Source organism: Narcine bancroftii, chromosome 3 (assembly GCF_036971445.1).
Source record: "Narcine bancroftii isolate sNarBan1 chromosome 3, sNarBan1.hap1, whole genome shotgun sequence".
Lineage (NCBI taxonomy): Eukaryota > Metazoa > Chordata > Chondrichthyes > Torpediniformes > Narcinidae > Narcine > Narcine bancroftii.
This window is the reverse complement of record NC_091471.1, coordinates 366,400,103-366,426,045: the sequence shown is the minus strand read 5'-3', so window position 1 is coordinate 366,426,045 and position 25,943 is coordinate 366,400,103. Positions and strand designations below refer to the sequence as shown.

The window sequence follows — 25,943 nt, the reverse complement described above, 5'->3', positions numbered from 1 at the left end:
TCAAGTTGGGCTGAAGGGCCTGATTCCATGCTATATGTCTATGTTTCTAAGACAATAGATACCATAGCATTTGGGTCATATTTTTACGTGGTCTACATGGATTTTAATTACTACAATGTAAACAGCTCAACAACTGTTTTCAATGTTTTAGACACAACTGTGAACTGAAAACTGCGTTGTTTCTCTCATAGCATATTGTGTTAAAGTAGACTAGAGCTCCGTTTGCATATAATTTTTTGTTTTGATAAGCGACTCAACATAATCCCAATGTATACTCAAGTTCCAACATGCTTAAGTTAGGTAACTGTGTTTTAAAATAAAATGGGTTTAACCACAACTTGTCTTTCAACATTTCCAATGTATGTTCTTCATGGATGTGTTAATTTAAATAAAATTTTAAATAATTAATTTTATAACAAGGGCGAATTAATTATATGATTGTTAAGGAGCCTCCAGAGAACAATGATTATGATTTTTATGTAAAAAAATAGTTTGGTCGAAAACCAGCCTTAAATCTGAATAAAGAAAACCACCAAAACATGTTGGGTAGGATAAACTGGAAAATTATATTATGTAATTAAATAAGCAATGGCTAGCTATTTTATAAAAATATATAGTAATATGTATCGCCCTTAAGGCAAAAAAAAGAGGTTAGTCTAAATTGTATATCAATACATTAAACATAGTATTAAAATCAAGGTAAAAACACAAAATGCTGGACAAACTCAGCTGATCAAATCGTGTCCTTTATGTAGCAAAGGTAAAAATACATTACGGATGTTTCGGGCTTGAGGTATGGCAGAATGTCAGCAGGCGTCTGAACGAAAGGGTGGGGGGAAGGGGGGACAAAAGCAGGAGGTGGTAGGTGGAGAAGGGAGGGAGAGGACAGCAGTGATCAGGGGGAGGAGGGATGGCTGGGTGAGTGGAGGGAGAAGAGGAAAAACTGGAAAGGGGGAGGGACGTGGTGGATTAACTACCACCCGGGCCCGCAGGCTGAACTTTAGTAAGGCTCTCCGCAGACCCCCCCCCGATCATTCGTTAAACAGAATAAACTTAACATGACGTTATGTTAACTAAAGTACTAGGGGTCTCCAAAGTAGTTGATATTGATCCCTGGGAGTTGATGGGACTATCCAAGGGGTTGAAAAATGCAGAAGTGGTTGATAAACACCAGGGGGTCAATTGAACTTTTGGGGTCGAAAGAATTGTAGAGCCCGAGGTCCCCGCTCCTGCTTGGGAGGCTGAAGACCCCACTCAAGCTTTGGCCCCCTCCCTTCCAGAACCCTAGGCAAGCCTATTCAGCCTAATGGTTAATCCGCTCCTGGGAAGGGGGAAAAAAAGGCATGCAGGTTACCAGAAACCAGAAAAGTCGATGTTAATGCCATCTGGCTGGAGAGTGTCCGGCGGAAAATAAGGTGTTGTTTCTCCAATATGTGGGTGGTCTGGGTGGAATAGTTCACAAGGCCATGGACAGACGTGAGCATGGGGTTGTTGATGGAAGGAGAAGGAAAGAAAAGAATGGACTCAGTAGAATTTCTGGTGTATTTTTGTTGAATGACAACATTGTCTGACTGGCTTAATGCAACCTAGATTGTATACCTAAAATGGATGAGGGGGGGTGGGGGGGTGGTTTGGGAGGAGGGGGGGGGAGAAAAAGTCACTGTATATGTGTGAAAAAGAAATAGTGTATATCATGGCTAATGTGATTTATGGTGTGAAAAATAAAAAAATTAAAAAATAAAAAAAAAGCATGGGGTTGTGACTCAGAATTGAAATGCTACTGGGAGGTCTCTGTTACTCTAGCGGAGGGAGTGGAGGCGCTCAGCAAAGCGATCTCCCAATTTGTGACTGGTCACTGATGCAAAGAAAGCCACAAAAGGAGCAGCAGATGCAGTACATCAGTCCTGTGGAGCCCAAAATGTCAGATATGTATTTTTACCCTCTGCTACATAAAGGTCACTGTTTGACCAGCTGAGTTTCTCCAGCATTTTGTGTTTTTACTTCAACCCCAGTGTCTACAGAATTTTGTCATTTACTTATTAAATCAAGGTAATGGTCAAAAAGAGCAGAAAACCTGAGGTTTGGAAGAACAAAATAAATCAGAGGAATTATGAGGAAAGAGAAAGTAGAATATGACAATAAACAATGAAGAAACATAAGACCTCATTCATTTTCTTTCTATAAAAACATAAAAAGATCAGCAACAGTTTGTGTTCTCTTAAAGACCAAGACTGGAGAAGTTATCCCAGAAACTGACAAAATGATAGAAAAGCTAAGCATTTTTAAATATAAAGACATACAACACAGTAACAGACCCTTTTGGCCCACAAGTCTGTGCCGCTCAATTTACCTATACCCCCAGTATGTATCGAAAGGTGGGATAAAACGGGAGCCCCCGGGGAAAACCCACCATGGGAAGAACATGCAAATTCCTTACAGACAGTGCAGGATTTGATTACAGGTTCCGTAAAGGTGTTCAGTCTCGACTTGTAGATAGAAAACTTTCTGTGAATACTGGAGAACTACAAGTCAAAACTGGACAAGGATCTCAAAGAAATTGGAATTAGTTAAAATAAGTATTAAGAATTCTAATGGGTCTAAATTGATAACTCCCAGAGTCTAGTGGTTCCTAATGCCAGGGTTTCAAAAGAGCTGGAGATGGAGTAATAGCTGTATCAGTTGTCATCTTCCAAGATTGCATAAATTCTAGAACAGTTCCCACAGATTGGAAGAGAGGAAATGTTAATCCCACTACTTGAAATAGCAGGGAAAGAGAAAACCGGAATATTATAGACTAGTTAGCCTAATATAAGTAGCAGACAAAATAAAAGTGGTAACAAGGCACAGATGTTATTAGGATAAGGCAGCAAAAAACATGGATTAGTGAAAGCAAATCAAAATTGACAAATCCTGTTGAAACCTTTTGAAGCAGTAAAAAGCAAACCAGTGGATTGGTGTATTGGACTTTTAAAGGATATTTTAAAAGTCCATTTCAAAAAATTAATAATTTTTGCAGGTTTCATCTCTGAAGCTGGACTTAGTGAGTGGCTGTGTCCCGGTGGTTGTTGAACAGGTACAATGTTATTTCACAGTTATTACTTAGCACCAGATCCTATAAAAAGTAGAGATCCTTTCCCTCTCAATTGATGTTCAAAGTTGCCATCTGTATTAGGATTATTGACTTCATTAGCATTGATGGTACTTAAAAAGAGTGCAAGGAGCATCATTAGATGCTTTTACACACCTGCTGAGCAGTCCACAAATTTTCTGCTCCGCTGGCAGTGCAAAAATGTCCTGATGGAATTTATTTGCTAAATTCCATCCCGTAATTTTCCCACCAAGACCGCTGCACGTTTTCACAGAGAAGCTGCAGTGTAAATAGAGCACAGGCACTCCGTAAGAAACTAGATTAATGGATACAACGTTCGTCTTCCGACAAACCTGTACCACAGGAGGGCAGTGTAAACAGGTTTAGGAAAAGTGCTGGGGAAATGACCACACTAGAGGAAATTATGAACATTTTTAACAGAATTTTTCCTTTATTTCTGTGTAAAAATCATAATTGTAATCCATTGTATGCATATTGTACCCTTAAAATGTGCAATAGACTAAATTAGACATGCCATTTTGAGATGGCGCAAATAATTTCTGTCACTGAGGGGGACATAGGTTTCAATGTTAAGTAATTTGGACAATTCCTATCACTATTCCTGGCCAACTCACATTAGATGCAAATGCTAATGCACTTCTTTAACCAAAGTCAAAAAGAATCTGACTTTAAACAGAAATCGATTCGTCTATATTGCTTTTTCCTTCTATTATCTCAAATGTCATGCTGTCTATGTCATATCATAATATTTCTTATTTCTTCGATCTTCCTAAACTATTTGACCGTGACTTTTCACCCTTGTTTTAGATTTTTAAACACATTTGAGCAATGTCAGTGCATCTTGATATTGAAGTTGCCCTTGAAAACCAAAAATCTGCAGATGCTGAAAAAAATGAAATAAAAGCAAGCAACGTCGGGAATATTTTGCAAGTTGTGCAGCAAATCATCAGGATGGAAACATTTTTGATCAATGACGTTCCACTTTCCTATTTTCTCATTTACATGGAGATTTTTGATCAGCTCAGTTAGGTGACCAATGCAAGAACTGTAAAAATCCAGTTTATTCCAATTTTACAGGAATTTTTCAGCATTTGGAAAACTGGGCATCACAAGATATTGTGAATCAACAGACAAGATTTACCCCACTCCTCTCACCCCACAATCTGCAAACTCGTAACCCTCCACCATTGTACTCTATTAAGATCAAGCTCTGTAAAAGGCAAAGGAGGAAAAACCCAACACCCAACCCCAACCAACCAATTTTCCCCTGCAACCGCTGCAACCGTGTCTGCCTGTCCCGCATTGGACTTGTCAGCCACAAACGAGCCTGCAGCTGACGTGGACATTACCCCTCCATAAATCTTCGTCCGCGAAGCCAAGCCAAAGAAAAAAAAGAATTTGTAATAATAAATTCAAACAAATTTTGATCATTTTGATTTCATTCTGAGCAAAATTTTGTATTTTTCTGCACACAATTCCCTGTGGTGTATCTGTTTGTATCGTCTCAAGCATGAAGGTGTGGAGTTCTTACTCTGCCATTATCTGTGAAGAGCAGGAAAGATGTACATTTAGAAAACAGCTCTCTATTTCATAGTCAGTGAAACGTTTGTGGAGAAACTGCTAAGGATTTTAAAAGACTTTTTTTGTTGAAATTGACATCCCTAAAATAGGTGATCAAGGTCCAGAGATGTGATCTATTGACTTGGATGATGGATTTCATATTATCTCGCCATCTAACCCTGCTGTTCTGAACTAATTAGGAAGAACGTGGCTTCATTCTGTCAAATGAACAAACAGTATAGATGGTGATACTTTGCTCGTTTCTCCTCTTTTCAGAATGAATTTATCAAGGAATTGCAAAAAGAAATTCTTCAACTGCGAAAAAAATTGATTCAATCGCAATCAAGTAACAATCCTTCCCAACAGCAAAACTCTAAAGTATTGGCTTTACAAACAAAACTAAAGCATGCTGCTCGCTATATCAGTCAGCTATCCCGTGACAAGCAGCAGTTGATTGAGATAGGCAATCGACTCCGTGCGGAACTGGTTACATCTGGATTACATGGTACATCACTAGTCTAATCACAAATCCTTTATAGATTAAAAGGAAAGTAATCTGTGGGGAAGTGTAAAATTCCATTGAAATCCACCCAGTTCCTCTTCCAGTGACATAACATTTTCTGTCCCTGCATGCACCTCTACTGTGATTATTCTCTGTTACTCCTAAATAATATTATGCCATCAATAATCATTCCTTTCTCTCACAGTTTCTTGCCCCTCTGTCACAGTCGGCCATTCAGATCAACCTACTCAGTTACCAAGAAACCTGGCAGAAGAAGCACAAAATCGACTGTTTGCATTAGAACGGTTACAGTACCAACTCACGACCCAGGTGATAATGTTCTCATTACATTAATGTTCTCAATAACATTTCCTTTCTAAAGTTCTTCAACAAATCCTGAAATAAACATTTTATTGTGAATCTGTTTAGTTTAAAACATTCTTTTGTTTACTTTCTTATTGTGGTTTTTGTTTTAGCTTCCCATTAGCTATTCCATGATAACCTTTATCAAGTACCATTGTAATGAACTTTAGCTCCTGCCTAGGAATTACTCTGGAATTTGAATTTAGTTATTCCCATCATCTGTTTGCTGAAAGTAGAATATGGTTTCATTTCAGGAATTGCAATATGCACAGCTGAAACATTTCAATCAAATCCCCATCACTGTGCAGCAGAATTCATCAGCGAATGAAGAAAATGGCCAGAAAGATGACAATGGGAAGCCTGGAATAGCAAAACATATCACTGGAAAGGTAATCTTCAAGCATATACCACAAAATATAATTGGCAAAAATGTGGGGTTTTTTGTCATCTGGATTTGGCTTTTATATAGGCCAAATATTTTACTGACTGCAAATTAGCCCATATTTTTTCTGATGGTAACTATTTTTTTATATATGAGTACAATGGCTCCATTACTAAATTGTCAGTAGATCTTGTCAATATGCTTTTTGAAGCCTAAAATAAGCTTTTCTATGATGCAGAAAAATATCAAAATTAATTACTTGTGGACCCTGGGAAAAGCGACATTGTCTGGAATTGGTGAATGTAAACGCAAAGAAACCCTGTATTAATACCTAACATTTGGAAAACAAGCAACTTGCACCACTAACATTTGCAACTTCAGAATATTTATTGGAAAGTCAAAAGTATTTAGACTCCAGCTATTTCAGATAACTTACTTCTTTTGGATAGCAAAGAATGGCATTTTGTTTCAAGTGCAATTTCACCCGCTTCTCACATGCAGTTAGTATGTTGGCCAAGAGTGGTGCCAAACAGTCTATCCAGTGATGTTTGAAATTGGTGAAGGACCATCAGTGGTTCCAATTTCAAGAGTAAAGGTATATTTTTTAAATCAAATTTAGTAATGCAAACAGCCTTCTAACTTGGAAGACTGTGTAGACTATGTCCTAAAATTCCCACTGTAAAACCTTACACCAGGCTGCTGGCGGCCACCTCCTGCTTCTAACTAGGTAAAAACACAAAAATCTGGAGAAACTCAGCTGGTCAAACTGTGTCCTTTATGTAGTAAAGCCCTTCATCAAGGTATGAAAGAATCTCGCAGGTGTCCGAACAAAAGGATGGGAGGAATAAAGGAGGGGTGGCAAAGACGAGATGATAGGTGGAGAAGGGAAGGAAGGGCCAACAGTGATCAGGGGGAGAAGGGATGGCTGGGTGGGTGAGGGGGGAGGGAAAGGGAGAACTATTCCCTCGGTACCTTTATACGTAGACTTGTGTATGAAAAATGCTTTCTTTGATTAGCATTCCAATAAGTAATTCAGGAGGGGATTAATTTGGAGAAAGAGTTTTAAAAAATACTAGAATATATTAGAAACAAGTGAGGAATCAAATTTTGTAGCAGGATCCAGTATGCTGCAACATCAGAGGTGAGTGGCCTAGATTGAAGACTGGTATTCCTACTGCATGATCTGCAAATCAATTGCTTTATGAACAATGCATTGCTTGTGGTTGAGTTTATTCAATGAGCTGCTGAGCTGTTCAGATCAGAAAAAATCTAAGGGTAAAATCAAGCCACTGTGGGGATATGTCTTTGAATATGGTTCTAAGTGCTGTCTTTTTTTTAAACTTTATTTAAGATTTTTATAACATGAATAAAATAGAAAGTTACAGTAAAAAGATTAAACATAAGATAATAAAAATTACAATACTACATCGGCAGACTAAATAAACTAAACCCCCCCCCCCAAATTAGTACACAACATTAATGATCTAGCTTAAAGTTAGTCCAACCTCCCCCCAAAATAAAGAGTGAAAGAGTGAAGAGTTAATAAAATGAACAATAATTATATATATAAAAAATACCCTTACACAAAAAAACAGATAAAACATAAAAACTTTTATTTAAAAAACAAGGAATTGATTGAAACAAATATTGTATTCGGGGAAAAATATTTATTTTTATAGTATTAATCCTCCCTAATAGACCCAAAGGCAAATCCTTCCACTTAATCAAATCTAATTTAATCCTTTTTATTAAAGGAAGATAATTAATTGAATATAAATCTTGAAATTCCGTATTAACATTAATTCCTAAATATTTAGTGTGGTCCACTTCAAATTTGTAATACGTTTATACATTGAATAATCATTTTTACAAACTATTAAAATTTCACTTTTGGTCCAATTTACTTTATAACCAGATAATTGACCATAAATTTCTAAACATTCTTGAATTGCTGGTAAAGAAATACCCGGATCCACCAAATATAATAAAACATCATCAGCAAATTTATATTCCTCATTCAGAACTCTCATGCCTTTAACATTTTCATTTTGACGTATTAATTGTGCCAAAGGCTCAATAACTATAGCAAATAAAGCAGGTGACAATGGGCATCCTTGTCTAGTAGACCTTGTTAAATTAAAAGATTCTGAAATCTGCCCATTGACAGCAATTCTGGCCTTCGGACTATTATATAAAGCCTTCATCAATCCAATAAATGAAGAACCAAAACAAAATTTCTCAAGTACTTTAAACAAAAACTTCCATTCCACTCTATCAAAAGCCTTTTCTGCATCCAACTATTGGATAATTCATCTGAGATTTAGATTTATTTATCAAAGTTATTAAACGCAAAATATTATCTGACGCATATCTATTTTTTATAAATCCCGTTTGATCACTATGTATTATTTTAGGCAAATATTGAGCTAATCGATTAGCCATAGCTTTTGCTACAATTTTATAATCTACATTTAACAACGATATTGGTCTATAAGAAGAAACCTGTAAAGGATCTTTATCTTTTTTTGGTATAACTGTAATTATTGCATTGGAACAAGTCTCGGGTAATCGAAAAGTATCATAAATTTGTTGTAGAACATCCTTATATATAGGAAATTTATCAGCATAAAAAGTTTTACAAAACTCTATAGAAAATTCATCTTCACCAGGTGCCTTTCCATTTCGCATATCTCGTATCGCCGTTTCTATTTCCTTTTCTGTAAAAGATTTATCTAACTCCTGTCTATCTTCTTGATTCAATTGTGGCAATTTAATATTTTTCAAAAAAGAATCTATAGCATCCTCAGTTACATCTTTACATTCCGAAGTATATAATTTTTTATAAAAATTACAAAATTCCTCATTAATTTCCTTTTGACTAAAAGTAATACCCAATTTCTTTCTAATTACTGGTATAATTCTAGATAATTGTTCCTTTTTTAACTGCCATGACAGAACTTTATGAGCTTTCTCACCCCATTCATAAAATTTATGTTTAGTTCGATTCATTAAACATTCAAACCGATAAATTTGTAATTCATTATATTTAAATTTTAAATTAGTTAACTGATTCTTTTGCGTTTCAGTGGCATTTTTTTGAAATTCTTTTTCAGTAAGTTATCTTTTTCTCTAAATCTTCAATCTCTTTAATTCTCTCCTTCTTTACTTTAGAAGCATAACTAATAATTTGACCTCGTAAAAAAGCTTTCATTGCATCCCATAAAACAAAATGACTATTATTACTTTTTTTTTTAATTAAAAAAAAAATTTTTCTTTTTTTTTAATTTGTTTTTGATTGTAGTTTTAAGAGGGAAATAAGAGGAAGGGTTTTTTTCCTTTTGGGTTTTTTTTTCTTCTTTCTTTTCTTTTTTTTTCTTTTTTTTTTCTTTTTTTTCTTGTGTTGAGTTGTTGTAAGGAATGTCTAAATTGAAGTTTGCTTCTTTTAATGTCCAGGGTTTAAATAATCCCATTAAGTGTAAGAAAGTACTGGCTTATTTAAAAAAAATTAAAAGTTGATGTGGCTTTTTTACAGGAAACAGAATTACTATTATTACTAAATAGGAAACAGGAAACAGAATTACTATTATTACTAAATAAAAACCTCAATTTGTTGTTTTAAATAACTAATAAATTCCGGTTTTTGCAGTAACATAGTATTGAATCTCCATCTTGGAGCTCTCTGAACATCCTGTAAACTCTGATATTCTAATAATAATGAATGATCCGAAACCAATCTTGCCTTATAATCCACAGATGTAACCCTATCCTGCAAATGTGTTGAAATTAAAAAATAATCAATTCTAGAAAAAGAATTATGTCGTGACGAATAAAAATAAAAATCTTTCTCTGTAGGATTAAATCTTTGCCAAATATCAACTAAATTCAAATCTGACATCATATTAGTTACTTGAACTGCCATCTTCGATTTCTTAATTACTCTTGGATACTTGTCCAATAAAGGCTCCAATACTACATTCAAATCTCCCCCAATCATCACATTAGAATTTGATTGTCCAAGTAATAAAGACATATCCACAACAACATTCGGAGCATAAACATCAAGCAAAGTCCAAGCTTCATTAAAAATTGTACAGTTCAATTTTAATAATCTTCCACCATTTTCCTCTTCATTTTGTAACTGAAATGGTAAATTCTTGTGCACCAAAATTGCCACTCCTTTTGCTTTTGAATTAAATGAAGAATAAAAAACTTGTCCAACCCATTCACGTTTGAGTTTCAGATGTTCCTTATATGTCAAATGAGTTTCCTGTAAAAAAAGCCACATCAACTTTTAATTTTTTTTAAATAAGCCAGTACTTTCTTACACTTAATGGGATTATTTAAACCCTGGACATTAAAAGAAGCAAACTTCAATTTAGACATTCCTTACAACAACTCAACACAAGAAAAAAAAGAAAAAAAAAAGAAAAAAAAAGAAAAGAAAGAAGAAAAAAAAACCCAAAAGGAAAAAAACCCTTCCTCTTATTTCCCTCTTAAAACTACAATCAAAAACAAATTAAAAAAAAAGAAAAATTTTTTTTTTAATTAAAAAAAAAAGTAATAAAAAAAACTTCACTCCTTAACCCAAAAATTAAGAAAAAAAAACAGGCAGGAGGTTACTACTACCCCCTCCTGTTTAAACCGCACAATGCGGTAACTCCCACAAAATACTGGGTGTGAGATAACTCACACATAGCTGATGACTTCTGGAAAATAGTGCCCACCCAGTTCCCTCTCCCAACTCCCATTTCATATTAAACTATCATCAATAATTAAGATCTTCCAAAAAAAAATGTATTATTTTTTTAATCAATTTTATCACTTCGACCACCATTGTTTCCATTTCTTCTTGGAATCTGATTCCCATCTTGTATCTCCACTCTCTTTGGAGACCAAAGAGGACTACGTCGTTCTTGAAATTGTGTGATCGGTAAAGATTGAGCAAAGTCCATAGCTTCTTTAGGATTATCAAAAAACTTTGGCTGATATCCATCCTGAAAAATCTTCAATACCGCAGGGTACCTAAAAGTTGCCTTGTATCCTTTTTTCCACAACAACTCTTTCACAGAATTAAATTCACGTCGTTGAAACATAATTTCTTGACTCAAATCCGGATTTTAAAAAAACACGATTATTCTGGACCATCAAAGGAGATCTATTTTGCTGAACGTTTCTAATAGCCACACGTAAAATTGTCTTTCTATCACAATAATTTAAACACCGGACCAGAACAGGTCTCGGATTCTGTCCTGAAAAAGGTTTCCTTCTTAAAGCTCTGTGAACACGTTCCAATATTAAACCTCCAGGGAACTTATCTTGCCCTAACACTCGTGGAATCCATTCGATAAAGAATTTTCTTGGATCTGGCCCTTCTATATCTTCTGGCAAACCAACAATTTTTACATTGTTCCGTCTAGATTGATTCTCCAAATAATCAACTTTTTTTGCTAAATTTTTATTCTGAATCTGCAATGCTTCAATGGTTTTGTTTACATCCTGCAGTTGATCTTGTACATCAACTAAACCTTGATCACACATATCAAGTCTTTCAGTATTTTCAAGTTTAAATGCTCCATAGTCAGCCATCTGTTGAGTATTGATATTCACCAATTCATTGAGCTTAGAATGGACGTGAGTTATAGAGCTACCGAGCTGTTTCATTGAAGAATACATCTTAAATTCAAGATTCTTAACAATCATATCAGCAAAAGTAGATTCAGACATAGTAGGATGCTGCTGTTTCTGAGAAACCAAAGGGTCTTCTGTCCCTTCCCTTGGTTTAGCAGCCTTTCTTGCAGTATGGCTCCGTGTAGAAACTCCTGCCACAGCCCCCTCAGCAATATCAGGAGGCTGATAATCAGGGTTATCCTTATCCTTAAGCCATATTTCATCAAAAGCCTCCATTATATAGGAGGAGTCACGTGATGGAGTAGTGCCCGGATGGTGAACTCCAGCCCTCTCCAGAAAAGTCGGGAAAAACAAGAGAAAATACAAAGGCACAGAAATACAAGTTAAAGAAAAGTGAGTATAAAGGTGGAAAGAAGATGGAGACAAAAGGAGAAAAATCAAAATCAACAGAAAGAAGAGAGGAAGAGAAGACAACGGAGGAAAAAGGTGAAGGCCTTACCTGTCCGAAGAGGCCCGCTGTGGAGAGAGGAGCCCACTACCTCAGGTCGGTAGAAGAAGAACTACAACAATGGCTCACAGAGCCGAGTAAAAGTGCGCAACCGCGCATGCGCGAGGAGTCGCGCATGCGCGATGCGCATGAAAAAAAACACACCGACGGGAGGGGGGACCAGCTGGGGAGTCGATCTCCACAGCCGGCAACGACAGCTGCAGAACACCTGCAGCAAGAAGAGACCACAGAAGACAATGGAAACAAGAAAGAAGAGGAGGAAAGGGCATCAAAGAAACAACAGATGGCCAACCCAGAGGAAGAAGAAGAGGAAGAATACAGTGAAATAGATAAAGGGAAAGGCAAGGTAAAGGATATACTTGCTCTTGTTAGAGGATACATGGAGTCATTTAAAGAATGGCAAACACAGGAATTCAATGATTTAAGAAGAAGAATAAACAACACAGAAAAGAAAATAAATAAAATGGATATGACCTTAACAGAAATGGGGAAAAAAATGGACAAGATGGAAGAACGGGCAATAGCAGCAGAAATGGAGGTAGAAGACTTAAAAAAGAAATTGGAGGAATCTAATAAAAAAACTAAAGAGACACAAGAATTACTAGCCCAAAAAATAGATATAATGGAAAATTATAACAGAAGAAATAACATAAAGATAGTGGGCCTTAAGGAAGATGAAGAAGGCAAGAATATGAGGGAGTTTATAAAAGAATGGATCCCTAAGGCCCTAGGATGTCCAGAACTACAGCAAGAAATGGAAATAGAAAGGGCACATAGAGCATTGGCCCCTAAACCACAACCACAACAAAAACCAAGATCTATTGTAGTAAAATTCCTAAGATATACTACAAGAGAAAAGGTACTGGAGAAGACAATGGAAAAAGTAAGAGAGGGCAACAAACCACTGGAGTATAAAGGGCAAAAAATCTTCATTTATCCAGATATAAGCTTTGAACTCCTAAAGAAGAGAAAAGAGTTCAATACAGCAAAAGCGATTTTATGGAAGAAAGGATATAAATTTACACTGAAGCATCCTGCGGTATTGAAAATATTTATTCCAGGACAACAAAACAGACTGTTCTCGGATCCAGAAGAAGCACGAAAATTTGCAGAACAATTACAAAAATAGACTGAGGGATGAAGACGGATAATGAGAGTAAAAATGATCACGATTGATATGTATGTGGGTAAAGACAAAAATAGACTGAGGGATGAAGACGGGTAATGAGGGTAAAAATGACCACGATTGATATGTATGCGGGTAAAGAGGTATAAGAGTGAATAGAGACAATGGGCATATGTGAAAGTATCTGTAATTAGAGGAAAACATAGATAGTATAGACAAGAATTAATAAGGGAAGGTAATGGAATAGAGAGAATAAGGAGGGAATTAAAAGAGTGACCTTTGTGACATATGAAAAGTGAAATCTTTTCTGGGGGGGGCTGGGTGGGGGAAAAGAGCGGTCACTGCAAAATCAGTTGACGCTTGCGAGTGGATTCGCAAATCCAAATGGAGAGGGGAGATGTGGTTGTCCGACAAGGGATAAAGGACAACTCAGGAGGGGAAGGGGAGATTGGGGATAAAGAAGATAGAAATAGGAGAATAAGGAAAATGTTGGATGTTGTAGGAATGTTGTCTGGTAAAGAGTTGAAAATAAGAAAACAGAAATGGAAAAGGAGGAAAGGTAATGATGGAAAAACGGAAAGAGAAGATAAACAAAATATAAAATGGCTACGCTGAACTATATGACTTTAAATATTAATGGAATACATAACCAAATTAAAAGGAAGAAACTACTAAATTTACTGAAAAAGGAAAAAATAGATATAGCATTTGTCCAAGAAACACACTTAACTGAATTGGAGCACAAGAAATTAAAGAGAGATTGGGTAGGACATGTAACAGCAGCATCGTATAATTCAAAAGCAAGAGGAGTGGCTATATTAATTAGCAAAAATGTGCCATTTAAAATAGAAGAGGAAATAATAGATCCAGCAGGGAGATATGTTATGATAAAATGTCAGATATATTCGGAGCATTAGAATCTACTTAATATATGTTCACCTAACGAAGAAGATCAAAAGTTTATGCAAGATATCTTTTTGAAGGTAGCTAATACGCAAGGGAACATACTAATAGGAGGGGATTTCAATCTGAATTTGGATCCAAATATGGATAAAACGGGGAAAAAAATTAACAGGAAGAACAAAGTAACCAAATTTATAATTAAATCAATGCAAGAAATGAAACTTGTGGACATATGGAGGAAACAAAACCCAAAAGAAAAGGAATACTCATACTACTCGACTAGACATAAAACATACTCAAGAATAGACCTATTTTTGTTATCAGCTAGTATGCAGGATAGAGTAAGAAAAACAGAATATAAAGCGAGAATGCTATCGGACCATTCACCCTTAATACTGACAGTAAAGCTAGAGGACATCCCTCCAAGAATGTATAGATGGAGATTAAACCCCATGCTACTTAAAAGACAGGATTTTAGAGAATTTATTGAAAAACAATTAAAAATGTACTTTGAAGTAAATACGGAATCAGTGGAAGATAAGTTTATACTATGGGATGCAATGAAAGCATTCATTAGAGGACAAATAATAAGTTATGCAACCAAGATGAAGAAGGACTATAATCAGGAAACAGAGCAGTTGGAAAGGGAAATAATAAACATAGAAAAAAAATTAGCAATAAAGGAAGATACAACCAAAAGAAGAGAATTGGCGGATAAAAAAATAAAATATGAAACATTACAAACATATAAGGTGGAGAAGAATATAATGAAGACAAAACAGAAATATTATGAGCTAGGTGAAAAAACACACAAAATCTTAGCATGGCAGCTTAAGACAGCAAACTAAGAAAATGGTATTGGCAACAAGGAAAAAAGACAAACAAATTACATATAATCCAAAAGAAATTAAGGAAAACTTCAGAGAATTCTATGAACAATTATACCGAACTGAAAATGAAGGGAAAGAAGGGAAAATAGATGAATTTTTGACTAAAATTGAACTACCAAAACTACAAATAGAGGAACAAAATAAATTAACAGAACCATTTGGAACAGTAGAAATACAAGAGATAATAAAAAATTTACCAAATAATAAAACACCAGGAGAGGATGGACTCCCAATAGAATTCTACAAAACATTTAAAGATCTAATAATACCGCCCCTCCTGGATGTAATCAACCAGATTGATGAGACACAAAACTTACCAGATTCATGTAAAACAGCAATAATTACAGTGATACTAAAACAAGGGAAAGATCCACTCTCACCAGCGTCATATAGACCAATATCTCTGCTAAACACAGATTATAAGATAATAGCTAAACTATTAGCAAACAGATTAGCAGAACAGGTACCGAAAATGGTAAATTTAGACCAAACTGGATTTATCAAAAAAAGACGCACAACAGACAATATTTGTAAATTTATTAACTTAATTCATGCAGTAGAAGGAAATAAAGCACCGGCAGTAGCAGTTGCTTTAGACGCAGAGAAGGCCTTCGACAGAGTAGAATGGAATTACTTGTTCAAAGTTTTGCAAAAATTCAGTTTACCGGAGAAGCATATTAATTGGATTAAAGCATTATATAAGGGACCGTTAGCGAAAGTGACAGTAAATGGACATGTATCAAAGCAATTTAACTTAAGCAGGTCAACGCGGCAGGGATGCCCACTATCACCATTATTGTTTGCGCTAGCTATAGAACCACTAGCAGAATCGATAAGAATAGATAATAATATAAAAGGAATAAAAATAAAAGACAGGGAATATAAAATCAGTCTATTTGCGGATGATGTGATAGTGTACTTAACAGAACCAGAACTATCAATAAAAGAACTATATAAGAAATTAAAGGAATATGGAGAAGTGTCGGGATACAAGATAAACGTAAATAAAAGTGAAGCAATGCCTATGAATAACGCGGATTTCTCAAAATTTAAGGAGGAATCCCCATTCAGATGGCAAATGCAGGTAATAAGATACCTAGGTGTGCAAATAAACAAAAATCTAGGCCAATTATTTAAACTCAATTACAATCCACTAATGAAAAAATTACAGGACGATTTAGAGCATTGGAAAGAGCTACCACTAACACTGATAGGAAGGATAAACTGGATTAAAATGAACATTTTTCCAAGGATACTATACTTATTTCAGGCATTGCCAATACAACTGACAGAAAAATTCTTCAAAGAGTTAAAGAAAATAATAAGGAGATTTTTATGGAGAGGGGGGAAACCGAGGATAGCACTAGATAAATTAACAGAATGGTATAAATTGCCAAACTTCAAAAATTATTATAGAGCCGCACAATTAAGGTACCTATCAGATTTTTATCAAACAAGGGAAAAACCAGACTGGACGAGACTAGAATTAGATAAAATAGGGGAAAAGATACCTGAACACATATTATATAAATGGGACGAAAAATTGGTACAACATAGAACTTCTCCAGTATTACACCATCTCCTCAATATATGGAAGAAGATTCATGTAGAAAGAAATAAAACAAATTATCAAATACCAAAACTAATATTGACGCAAAATAAGCTACTCCCTTTTACAATAGACAACCTTTCCTTTAGAAAATGGGAAAAAAAAGGGATTAAAAGAATAGAAAATTGTTTTTCAGGAAGTAGATTCTTATCCTTTGAACAAATGAGAGATAAGTACAAAATAACTGGAGATACAGCGCTGGCATATTACCAACTGAGATCCTACTTGAAAGATAAATTAGGAAGCAATTTGAGTTTACCAGAGGGAAGTAACCTTGAATATGTGATTACAGATACAATGTTAATCAAAAGATTTATAACAAATATGTATATTAAACTGCAAGAAAAGGAGAATGAGGAAACAAATGGTAAAACTAAACAAAAATGGGAACAAGATTTAAATATAAAGATAAAAAAGGAAACATGGGAGAAATTTTGTTCTGGAACGATGAGAAATACAATAAATACGAGGCTGCGTATGATACAATATAATTGGTTACACAGACTATACATTACACCGCAAAAGTTAAATAAATGGGACCCAACAGTATCTGATAGATGTTTTCGATGTAAAAAAGAAAGGGGAACAACAATTCATGCAATCTGGACATGTGAGAGAGTAGAAAAATTTTGGGATGATCTCAATCATATTAAATAAAATAACAGAAAACAATATACCAAAGAATCCAGAGATCTTTCTCCTAAGTAACATAAAAAATAAAGAATTTGGAATTGACTTGGAAGATGCACAAAAAAGATTTGTTAAGATAGCCCTAGCCGTAGCAAAAAAATGTATTATGTCAACCTGGAAATTGGAAGATAATTTGAAAATACAACAATGGTATATAGAAATGAATAAATGTATTCCATTAGAAAAAATAACATATAGTTTAAGAAATAATATTGAAATATTCGAACAAGTATGGGAGCCTTACATTAAATACAATAGCGAAAACCTACGGGGGACAAACATTACCTAAGTTGATGGAAGGAGAAGGAAAGAAAAGAATGGACTCTGTAGAATTTCTGGTGTATTTTTGTTGAATGACAACATTGTCTGACTGAATTAATGCAACCTAGATTGTATACCTAAAATGGATGAGAGGGGGGGGTGGGGGGGTGGCTTGGGAGGAGGGAGGGGGGGGAGAAAAAGTCACTGTAAATGTGTGAAAAAGAAAAAGTGTATATCATGGCTATTGTGATTTATGGTGTGAAAAATAAAAAATTTAATTAAAAAAAAAAGCCTCCATTATATCTATACCTGGGGAAAGTGTCATGACTGGTGGTGCATTTCACAGCGCCACCGCTATATCAATCGGAGGTCGGCTCTTTAACTCTCCAGCTCACGGCGCCCCAGCTGATTCAGCTGTCAAAGTCTCGGTGACAGCGCTCACAGCGGTTGCTGTTTGAAATACACGCACCCGGCCTGCCCTTTGTTCTAAAGGCTGCCGAGTGCCATCTTTAGAGAGCCCTACCGGTACAGAGCGGAGCTCCAATGCCGAATCCTGCACTTCTTCTCCTGGATCCATTCCACGCTGAGTCCTGGCTTCTTGTTAACAGGTAGGCTCAGATAATTTCGGGAAATGTAATTTTTTAACAATCTGTTGGTGTTTTCTTTTACTTTTTTTTTAACAAATGTACCATTAGGTATTAATTCAACTTCTCTTACTATTTTTAAACTTTTTAAAGAATTTTAACGGGCACTTAGAAACAAAACAGGAGAGGACTGGAAGGCACGTCTGTTCCTTACGCCATCTTGCAACGCCCCCGTTCTAAGTGCTCTCTGAATAAAAATTCATTCAGGACTTCTATTGTTTTCCACTGTAACCATCAAACTGACCACATGGGATGGGGAAAAGATTGGCCTGGCTTTTTATTTCCAATAATCAAATATCCTACCAAATCTCATTGGTAGTCATTTGGACATGTTGCTGATGGAACCATACCTTCGAAAAGAGTTACTGTCTTCGGTAGAAAGGAATAATAAACATGGATAAAGTACAAAAATGGAGAGAGAATTTGATTTTTGTTTTCAGCTGAATTTGCAAAATCTTTTTCTGCTTTTAATTACAGAACCAAGCTGCATCAGCAACACAAATTAGACTCAGCAAAGAAAACAAATGTGTATTCACAGAAACTGATCAGTCCTATCAACTGATACCAGAACCCAGCCAGTCACAGCCCATGATGCATAGTCGACCCACTCAGACTGAACAACTAATGTCATCCTATGGAGCTGATAGTTCAATTCAAGGTATCTGGAAGATGCTGGAGGGAGGACCCAGTCCACAGATATCTCCTCCACAGAGCAACACAGAAACAGGTGAAGACTGAGGTGAATGTAAAAAAAAAATACAGATCAAAGTTTATTTAGGAAAATATTATTCTTTCAATAATAAATGCCAGTATTATATGCAGTAAACAAAGATTCTTTATGGTCTTTGGAGGCTGCCTTTGTAAGATAAATTATATATAAATCAGGCAAAATCTTGGGAATATGTATTTTTATGTTTTTCATTTAACACATATTGACTATTCTGTTGTGATAGGAAATTAACAAAATTGATTTCTGTCCCACTAATCATGTACTGTTCCTGTTTTCTCTCTTCCCTACCTCTTTCAATTAACCTTTCAGTTTATATAAGAATACGTCCTTGCTATCCCCGTGTTGCTTGCCTCTTCCCACTTACTGGATCCTTCCACAAATTTCTCTTTCCCCCCCCCCCTACTATTCTGAATTTCTTGCGCTCTCTTAGACAAGCACTTCTCCTACAGCCAGCTCTGTTTCTGGGTGGGAGAAAAATCCATTATAGAAGGAAGAGGTGATATATGTCATGGGCTTGTTTGTATTCTCAAGGTCAGATGAGACCTATCTCAGATTGCTAAGGCAAGCCAGGAAGGAGATATCTACTTCCTGATGGAGATTTTGTATCTTTAGCTAAAGATGAGGTGCCAGAAGATTGAGGAATAACAAATTTTCCTTTATTTAAGGAAGTCAGCATGGATAAGCCAGTATAGGCTGATGAACCTATCAGTGATAGGGAAATTATTGGAGAAAATTTTAAGGGTGATGATTTATACACATTTGGAAAGGCAGACTATAAGGGAACAGTCAGCATAGTTTTGTGGGGTGGAATTCCTGCCTTACTAATTTAACTGAGTTTTTTAAGGAGATAACTACAAAGAATGATGAAGAAAATGTGGTAAATATTGTGTATATGAGCTTTAGAAAGGTATTTGACAAGGTCCCATATGGTCGGCTGATTCAGAAAGGTAAGCCACAGATCCAAGGTGGTAGTCTAATTGAATGTGCACAACACAACTGGACTGTTCGACTGAAGAGGACATAATTACCGAGCTTTGCTGGTGTCGGCAACCACAACCAGACACACTTACTAGTCCAGGAGTGATTAATAACTCTTTTGAGTTTGATTTCATAGATTGCTGGAGGAACACAACAAAATTCCTGGCCAAGATTACTTATTCATTGAAAAGCACTCAGGTCCTTGTTGATCCAGAATGGTTCATTATTCCACTAAAAAATGTATTCATTCATTGTGCCATTTATGGTTGAAGATGCAGGACATTTCATTAAAATTCAGCAACAAAATTTCACTTTTATTCTTGGGATTTAACTGAATTTTACTTTGTTGAACTTGTTTTAGGCTGACAAGGGCTCTTATCTTGGAAACAGTTTGATTGCATAGCACTTTTCCTGTCTGAGTGGAGAGGTTATCTATTTCGTAAACTACTTGAAATAGGTTGCAATTTGTAGTCATATCAGCAGACAACCCCAATAAATAAATGATTAACCAAAAATATGAGATGTTCAAGTTCAATACATGAGGTGACTACAATCTGGCTATCCTTGTTTACACTAGGTAGATTAAGCAACAAGTTTCAGACTGCGTGATTGTAGGTAAAAGAATGCTCTTTCACATTTTAAATATACATGAAAATTTCCAAAAAAGCAATTTTTAACTGCATAATTAATTTTGTCATAATTAGTTGTGGTTTATATTGCAAAACAGTAAGTTTCTTAAGTATTGCCTTTTGGATTCCGGTTTTGTCCTTTATTAGAAGTTTTAACCATTTCTATTCAATAATTCACTGCAATTTTAAGATCTTGACCCAAATCTTTAACTAAAAATGATTGAACAAATAATTACACATTTGGGTATAAATATTGGAAATACTGTACATTATGCAAGTAGGAACAAATCTAGTTTGAAAAAAATGTTTGGTTTTGATTCGTGGAGCCACAGAGTGTGGAACAGGATCTTCAGCCCATCTTACCCACGCCGACCAAAATGTCCCACACACTAGTCCCACCTGCTTGCATTTGGCCCATTATCCCTCTAAACCCATCCTATCCGTGTATCTGTCCATTTGTTTCTTAAACATTGCAATAGCACCCGCCTCATCTATCTCCTCTGGCAGCCCGTTCCAAACACACACCACCCTCTGTGTTTCCCCTGCGGGGGGGGGGGGGGTCTCTCCCCTACCTTTAACCTGTGTCAACTGTTAGCAAATACTAAGTTTCGTTTGGGTTAGACATTTCCAGTAGGTAGCATACAAGAAAAGAAAATCAATAAAAAAAAGCCTCTTCAATCTGAAACATCAGCTGTTTTTCTACACACAGAGACAGCCTGTCTGGTTTTATTTTAAATTTTGACCAAATGCAGACTTTTTGATTTTTCAATAAATTAATGTCAATTTTATTGAGTCTGGTTATATATGGAGCAAAGGAGAGTAAAATGAAAAAAGACATTATAACCCCTTCTTTAAAATTGCTCTGTGAATTTGGTGCACCTGTCAGTTTTGTTAATGTGCTAATACCACTGAAAGTAGAACTAATTCAGAAATCTAAAAAAATGCCATAGGAATGTGTTCAAATTGTTTAATAGCTTTCCTTCGAGAACTTCTGAAGAATCAAGTTCCAACAACCATGGTTCCTTATTGAGCAATTACAGATTACTGGAAAGAATAAAATCAAAAATTAGCAGGTCAATTACATGTTGAGATTTAGATGGATATGATGGCCTAGAACAGATGTGGCCAGACCACAGCTTGCAAGCCACATGTGGCTCTTTGACCTGAATGTGCAGTTCACAAAACTATGTTGGCTGTGTAGTGATAGTGGGCATGGCTTGCTATTGTGTGATTGTGGCGCATGTGACCATGTTGAGGGCATTGAAATTAGTGGAATGTAAGTGTGATCCAGGCTGCCTGTCCGTCTGAGCTCCCGACTCCCCAAACACGGACTTCCCTCTGAGCCCCAGAAGCCCAAATGATGCAGATATTTAGTATAGTCAAAAATAGTATGCGTCTAATAGTCAACCACCAAAATTTTCCCCTAAAATTAAGTCCTCAGATACAACTAGTACACAGTATGTATACTTTTTGATTATTGAAACAAATACAAGTTAGCAGTTTTAAAAGCTACATACATGAATAAATATTATGTACATTTCTTAATATTTATATATTTTTGGCATATAAGAGTATAAAGTGTAAGTAATAGATTTTCATGTCTTGTGGCTCTCAAACATCTGAAATTTATCATTTATGTCTCTTAAGTTAAGCAAGTTTGGCCAACTCTGGCCTAGAACTTGCTATTCTTGATAAGGTGATGGCAATTAAATGGTGAGGACTGATAATCCCAGACAAATTTCCCTTCAGATTTCATTTCTGTGAAGCAGTGCAGAAGTTCCAGGGAATGATAATTAGGAATGGAGCTACTGCTGGTAAAAATGGTAATTGGTTCATTGATTAAGTGAGCCAGTTGGATCTTCAGGTAGTTGACAAGATGGGAAGATCAAACAATCAATCAAGTGATGAGGCCAGAAGGGATGAGGGAATCCAGCAGGCAGTAGTTGTGGTCTGGTGAGACTAGAGGATTGTAAGGTAGGGTTTGGGTGGTAGATAGTTGATATACACTTCACAGTCAAGTCATTATGGTTCATTCCTGCTGTGTAGGCCAACACTCTATGCAGTGTGTTCAGCATATGTCATGCAAAGTGCTGTGGTATTTGAACAGTGAAAATAATTCCAATGTCACCTCATTATAAGAAGGATATGGAAGCTATGGAGAGGTGCAGAGGAGATTTACCAGGATGTTGCCTGGATTGGAAAATAAGTCTTATGAGGCAAGGTTAGCAGAGCTGGGGCTTTTCACTTTGGACCGTAGAATGATTTAGGTGTTTTAAAAGGAATAGGATGGGAGGTCAGAGAGGAGTGGGGGGAGTAGCATTACTGGTCAAGGCTATAGAAAGAGGGGATGCTCTAGAGGGAGTGTCTACTGAGTCAGTGTGGGTAAAGTCAGAAATAGGAAGAGAGCAATCATTATACTGGGAGTAGTCTTCAGGACACTGATGAACAGATAAGGAAGAAGATTTTGGAATGGTGCAGAAATGACAGGATTCCCTTGGGAGACCTCATCTTTCCTAATGTTGATTGACACCTCCTGACTGAAAGAGGGATAGATGCATCAGAATTTGTCAGGTGTGTCCAAGAAGGATGCCTGACATGGTATATGCAACAACCGACTAGAGGAGAGGTCTTTCAGGATCTAGTACTGGATAATAAACGTGGTCAGGTGACAGATAAATCGGTGGCTAAGCATTTTGGTGATCACAATTCCCTGAGTGTTAGCAGAGCTATAAAATAGGCAAGTGAGGAAGGGAGAGTATATTTGGAACAGAAGCAATCTAGTGGATGTTTAGGGACTACTTGCGTGGATAGGATAGGTTTGTCCCATTGAAACAGGGAAAAAGTGATAGGGAAAAAGGAACCCTGGGTGACAAAACAGATGAAGCAGTTAGTTAAGAGGAGGAAGAAAATGTACATTAGATTTAGGAAGCAGGAAACAGGGAGGGCTCATGAGAATTATATGGTAGGAAGGAATTTAAGAAACAACTTAGGAGAAGTCAAAGGGAGCATGAAACGACCTGGGCCATGCAGGATTAAGGAGAATCCCAAGGGATTCTATGCATACATGAAGAACAGAAGGATGATGGATCCCCAACAATCCCTCTTTTTTCCTTTTCTCTTTTTATTCCTCTTTTCACTTCTTTGGGATTTTCTTTCTTTAACTTTTCATGGGGGAGGGTCAGGTGGGGGATTATAGCTATTATGTATCAGGGATCATTATTTTTACTCTGCATTCAATTTTTTCTTGCTTTTGTTGATTGCATGTTTGACTTTAATATTGTAAATAAAATATTCAAAAACAACAGAAGGATGATGAGAATGAGGTGGGGCCGCTGAAGGATAAAGGAGAAAATATGTGCCTGGAGGTGGAGGTTAGAGAGGTTCTAAATGAATACTTTGCTTCAGTATTCACCAGAAAGAAGGACCTTGATCAGAGTGATGTCAGAATAGAACAGGCTTGTGCTAGATGATGTTGAAATTAAGGAAGAAGAAGTGTTGGATCTTCTTAAAAACAAAGATTGATAAGTCCCCAGGGCCAGATGCAATACATCCCAGGTTACTGTGGGAAGGGAGAGATAGCTGGGGCATTGACTATGATGTTTGAGTCCTCCTTGGCCACAGGGGAGGTGCTGGAGGATGGGAGAATGGCAAATGTGCTCCCCTTGATTAAAAAAAGGTAATAGAGAGAATCCTAGGAATTATAGACCAGCGAGTCTTGCATCAGTCGTGTGCAAACTATTGGAGAGGATTATTAAGATAGGATTTATGAACATTTGGAAAAGTGCAGTCTACTCAAGGATAGTCAGCATGGCTTTGTGAGGGAAAGGTGGTGCCTCACGAGCCTAATTGGCTGTGTAATTTGTGGATAGGTTTGTAGTTGATAAAGAGTTTAGAGGAGTTGTGGATAGTGCTGAAGGCTATTGTAAGTTACAAAAAGATATAGACAGGATGCAGAGTTGGGTGGAGAAGTGGCAGATGGAGAAATGGTCAGATGGAGGAACAGAGGAACCTTGGGGTCCAAATCCATACATCTCTCAAATTTGATAGAATTGTTAAGAAGACCTGGAATGCTGGGCTTGATTAATGGGGGGTTGAGTTCAAAAGTCAAAATGTCATGTTGCAACTCTACAAATCTCTGATGAGACCATAGTATTGTGTTCAGTTCTGGTCACCTCATTATAGGAAGCATGTGGAAGCTATGGAGATGGTGCAGAGATTTACCAGGATGTTGTCTGGATTGGAAAATAAGTCTTATGAGGCAAGGAATCAGAGAGAGAATAGAGGTCCATAAGATTCTGAGAGGCACAGATAAGGTGGGCAGCCAGCACCATTTTCCCAGGGCAGGAATAGCAAACACCAGGGAACACCTCTACAATGTGAAGGGAGGAAAGTTTAGGGGAGATGTCAGAGGTAAGTTGTTTTACACAGAGAGTTGTGGGTGCCTGGAAATCCTTGATGGTAGAGGCCGAAATAATAGGGACACTTAAGAGACTCTTAGACAGGAACATAGATGAAAGAAAAATAGAGGATTACAAGGTAGGAAGGTTTAGCATAGTTTTTTTAGTTTGAATATATAGGCTGGTACAACATTGAGGCCCAAAGAGCCTGTATGTACTATGCAGTAATGTTCTGTTCTATGAACTTTCTTCAGTGGGGTTGTTTTAAAGATTATATCTAGAAATTAAAAGAAATTAATTCAGATTTCAGATCCTTGCCATCAACATTCTTAATCTGTGAATGAGTAAATTGCATAAAAAAATTTCTGAAGCAATAAAAAGAAACATTGAGATATAAGGAACTACAGATGCTGGAATTTTGAGCACAAAAGAACTCAGCAGGTCAAGAAGCATCAGTGCTGCAGGGTGTGGGAGATACCATTCGAGATCAAGGTTTCAACACAGAACATCACCAATTCTTCCCCCTCTCTCCAAACAGCTGACGCTCAACCCGCTGAGTTCCTCCAGCAGTTTGCTTTTTGAAAAAGTATATTTCCTTACCTTTAAACAATATTTCTGTACAAAAGTAGTTGTATGACAGTTATTTGACAATCTGATTTTTTAAAAATCTCCCTATTTAGTTGTGCTTTAAAGAGAAAAAAAATGACACTTCATTCTTATAGAACACATCATATCCACAGCGTAAAGAATTGGAGATTTTCTTTTGAGGAGAAAGGACAAGAAATTTCAAATGTCTTTTATTTGGCCTTCATAAATCGGAGTATTGAATTCAAGAGTAGGGAGGTTATGATGACATTGTACAAGGCCTTGGTGAGGCCAAATTTGGAGTACTGTGTGCAGTTTTGGTCACCAAATTATAGGAAAGATAGAAACAAAATAGAGAGAGTGCAGAGAAGGTTCATGAGAATGTTGACAGGATTTCAAGGTTTGAGTTACAGGGAAAGGTTGTGCAGACTGGGGCTTTTTTCTCTGGA

The 25,943-nt window shown here is 36.4% G+C and overlaps 1 protein-coding gene and 1 long non-coding RNA gene across 10 annotated transcripts in view; one reads left to right on the top strand and one right to left on the bottom strand.

Annotated features, from left to right (window-relative positions):
* The window catches only part of LOC138759576 (uncharacterized), a 91,621-nt gene that overhangs the window by 49,127 nt on the left and 16,551 nt on the right, over positions 1 to 25,943 (bottom strand). The window lies entirely within an intron of this gene.
* ccdc57 (coiled-coil domain containing 57) overlaps positions 1 to 25,943 on the top strand; it is an 81,190-nt gene that overhangs the window by 54,406 nt on the left and 841 nt on the right. For 6 of the 8 annotated variants that reach the window (XM_069930225.1, XM_069930222.1, XM_069930223.1 and 3 more), the window contains 5 exons: positions 3,017 to 3,073; positions 4,946 to 5,174; positions 5,377 to 5,501; positions 5,789 to 5,923; positions 18,653 to 18,902. In XM_069930225.1, coding sequence (XP_069786326.1) covers positions 3,017 to 3,073; positions 4,946 to 5,174; positions 5,377 to 5,501; positions 5,789 to 5,923; positions 18,653 to 18,902 — 796 coding nt within the window. Of the gene's footprint in view, positions 1 to 3,016; positions 3,074 to 4,945; positions 5,175 to 5,376; positions 5,502 to 5,788; positions 5,924 to 18,652; positions 18,915 to 25,943 lie in introns of all 8 variants that reach the window. The other 2 variants (XM_069930226.1, XM_069930224.1) reach the window with 2 other exon arrangements.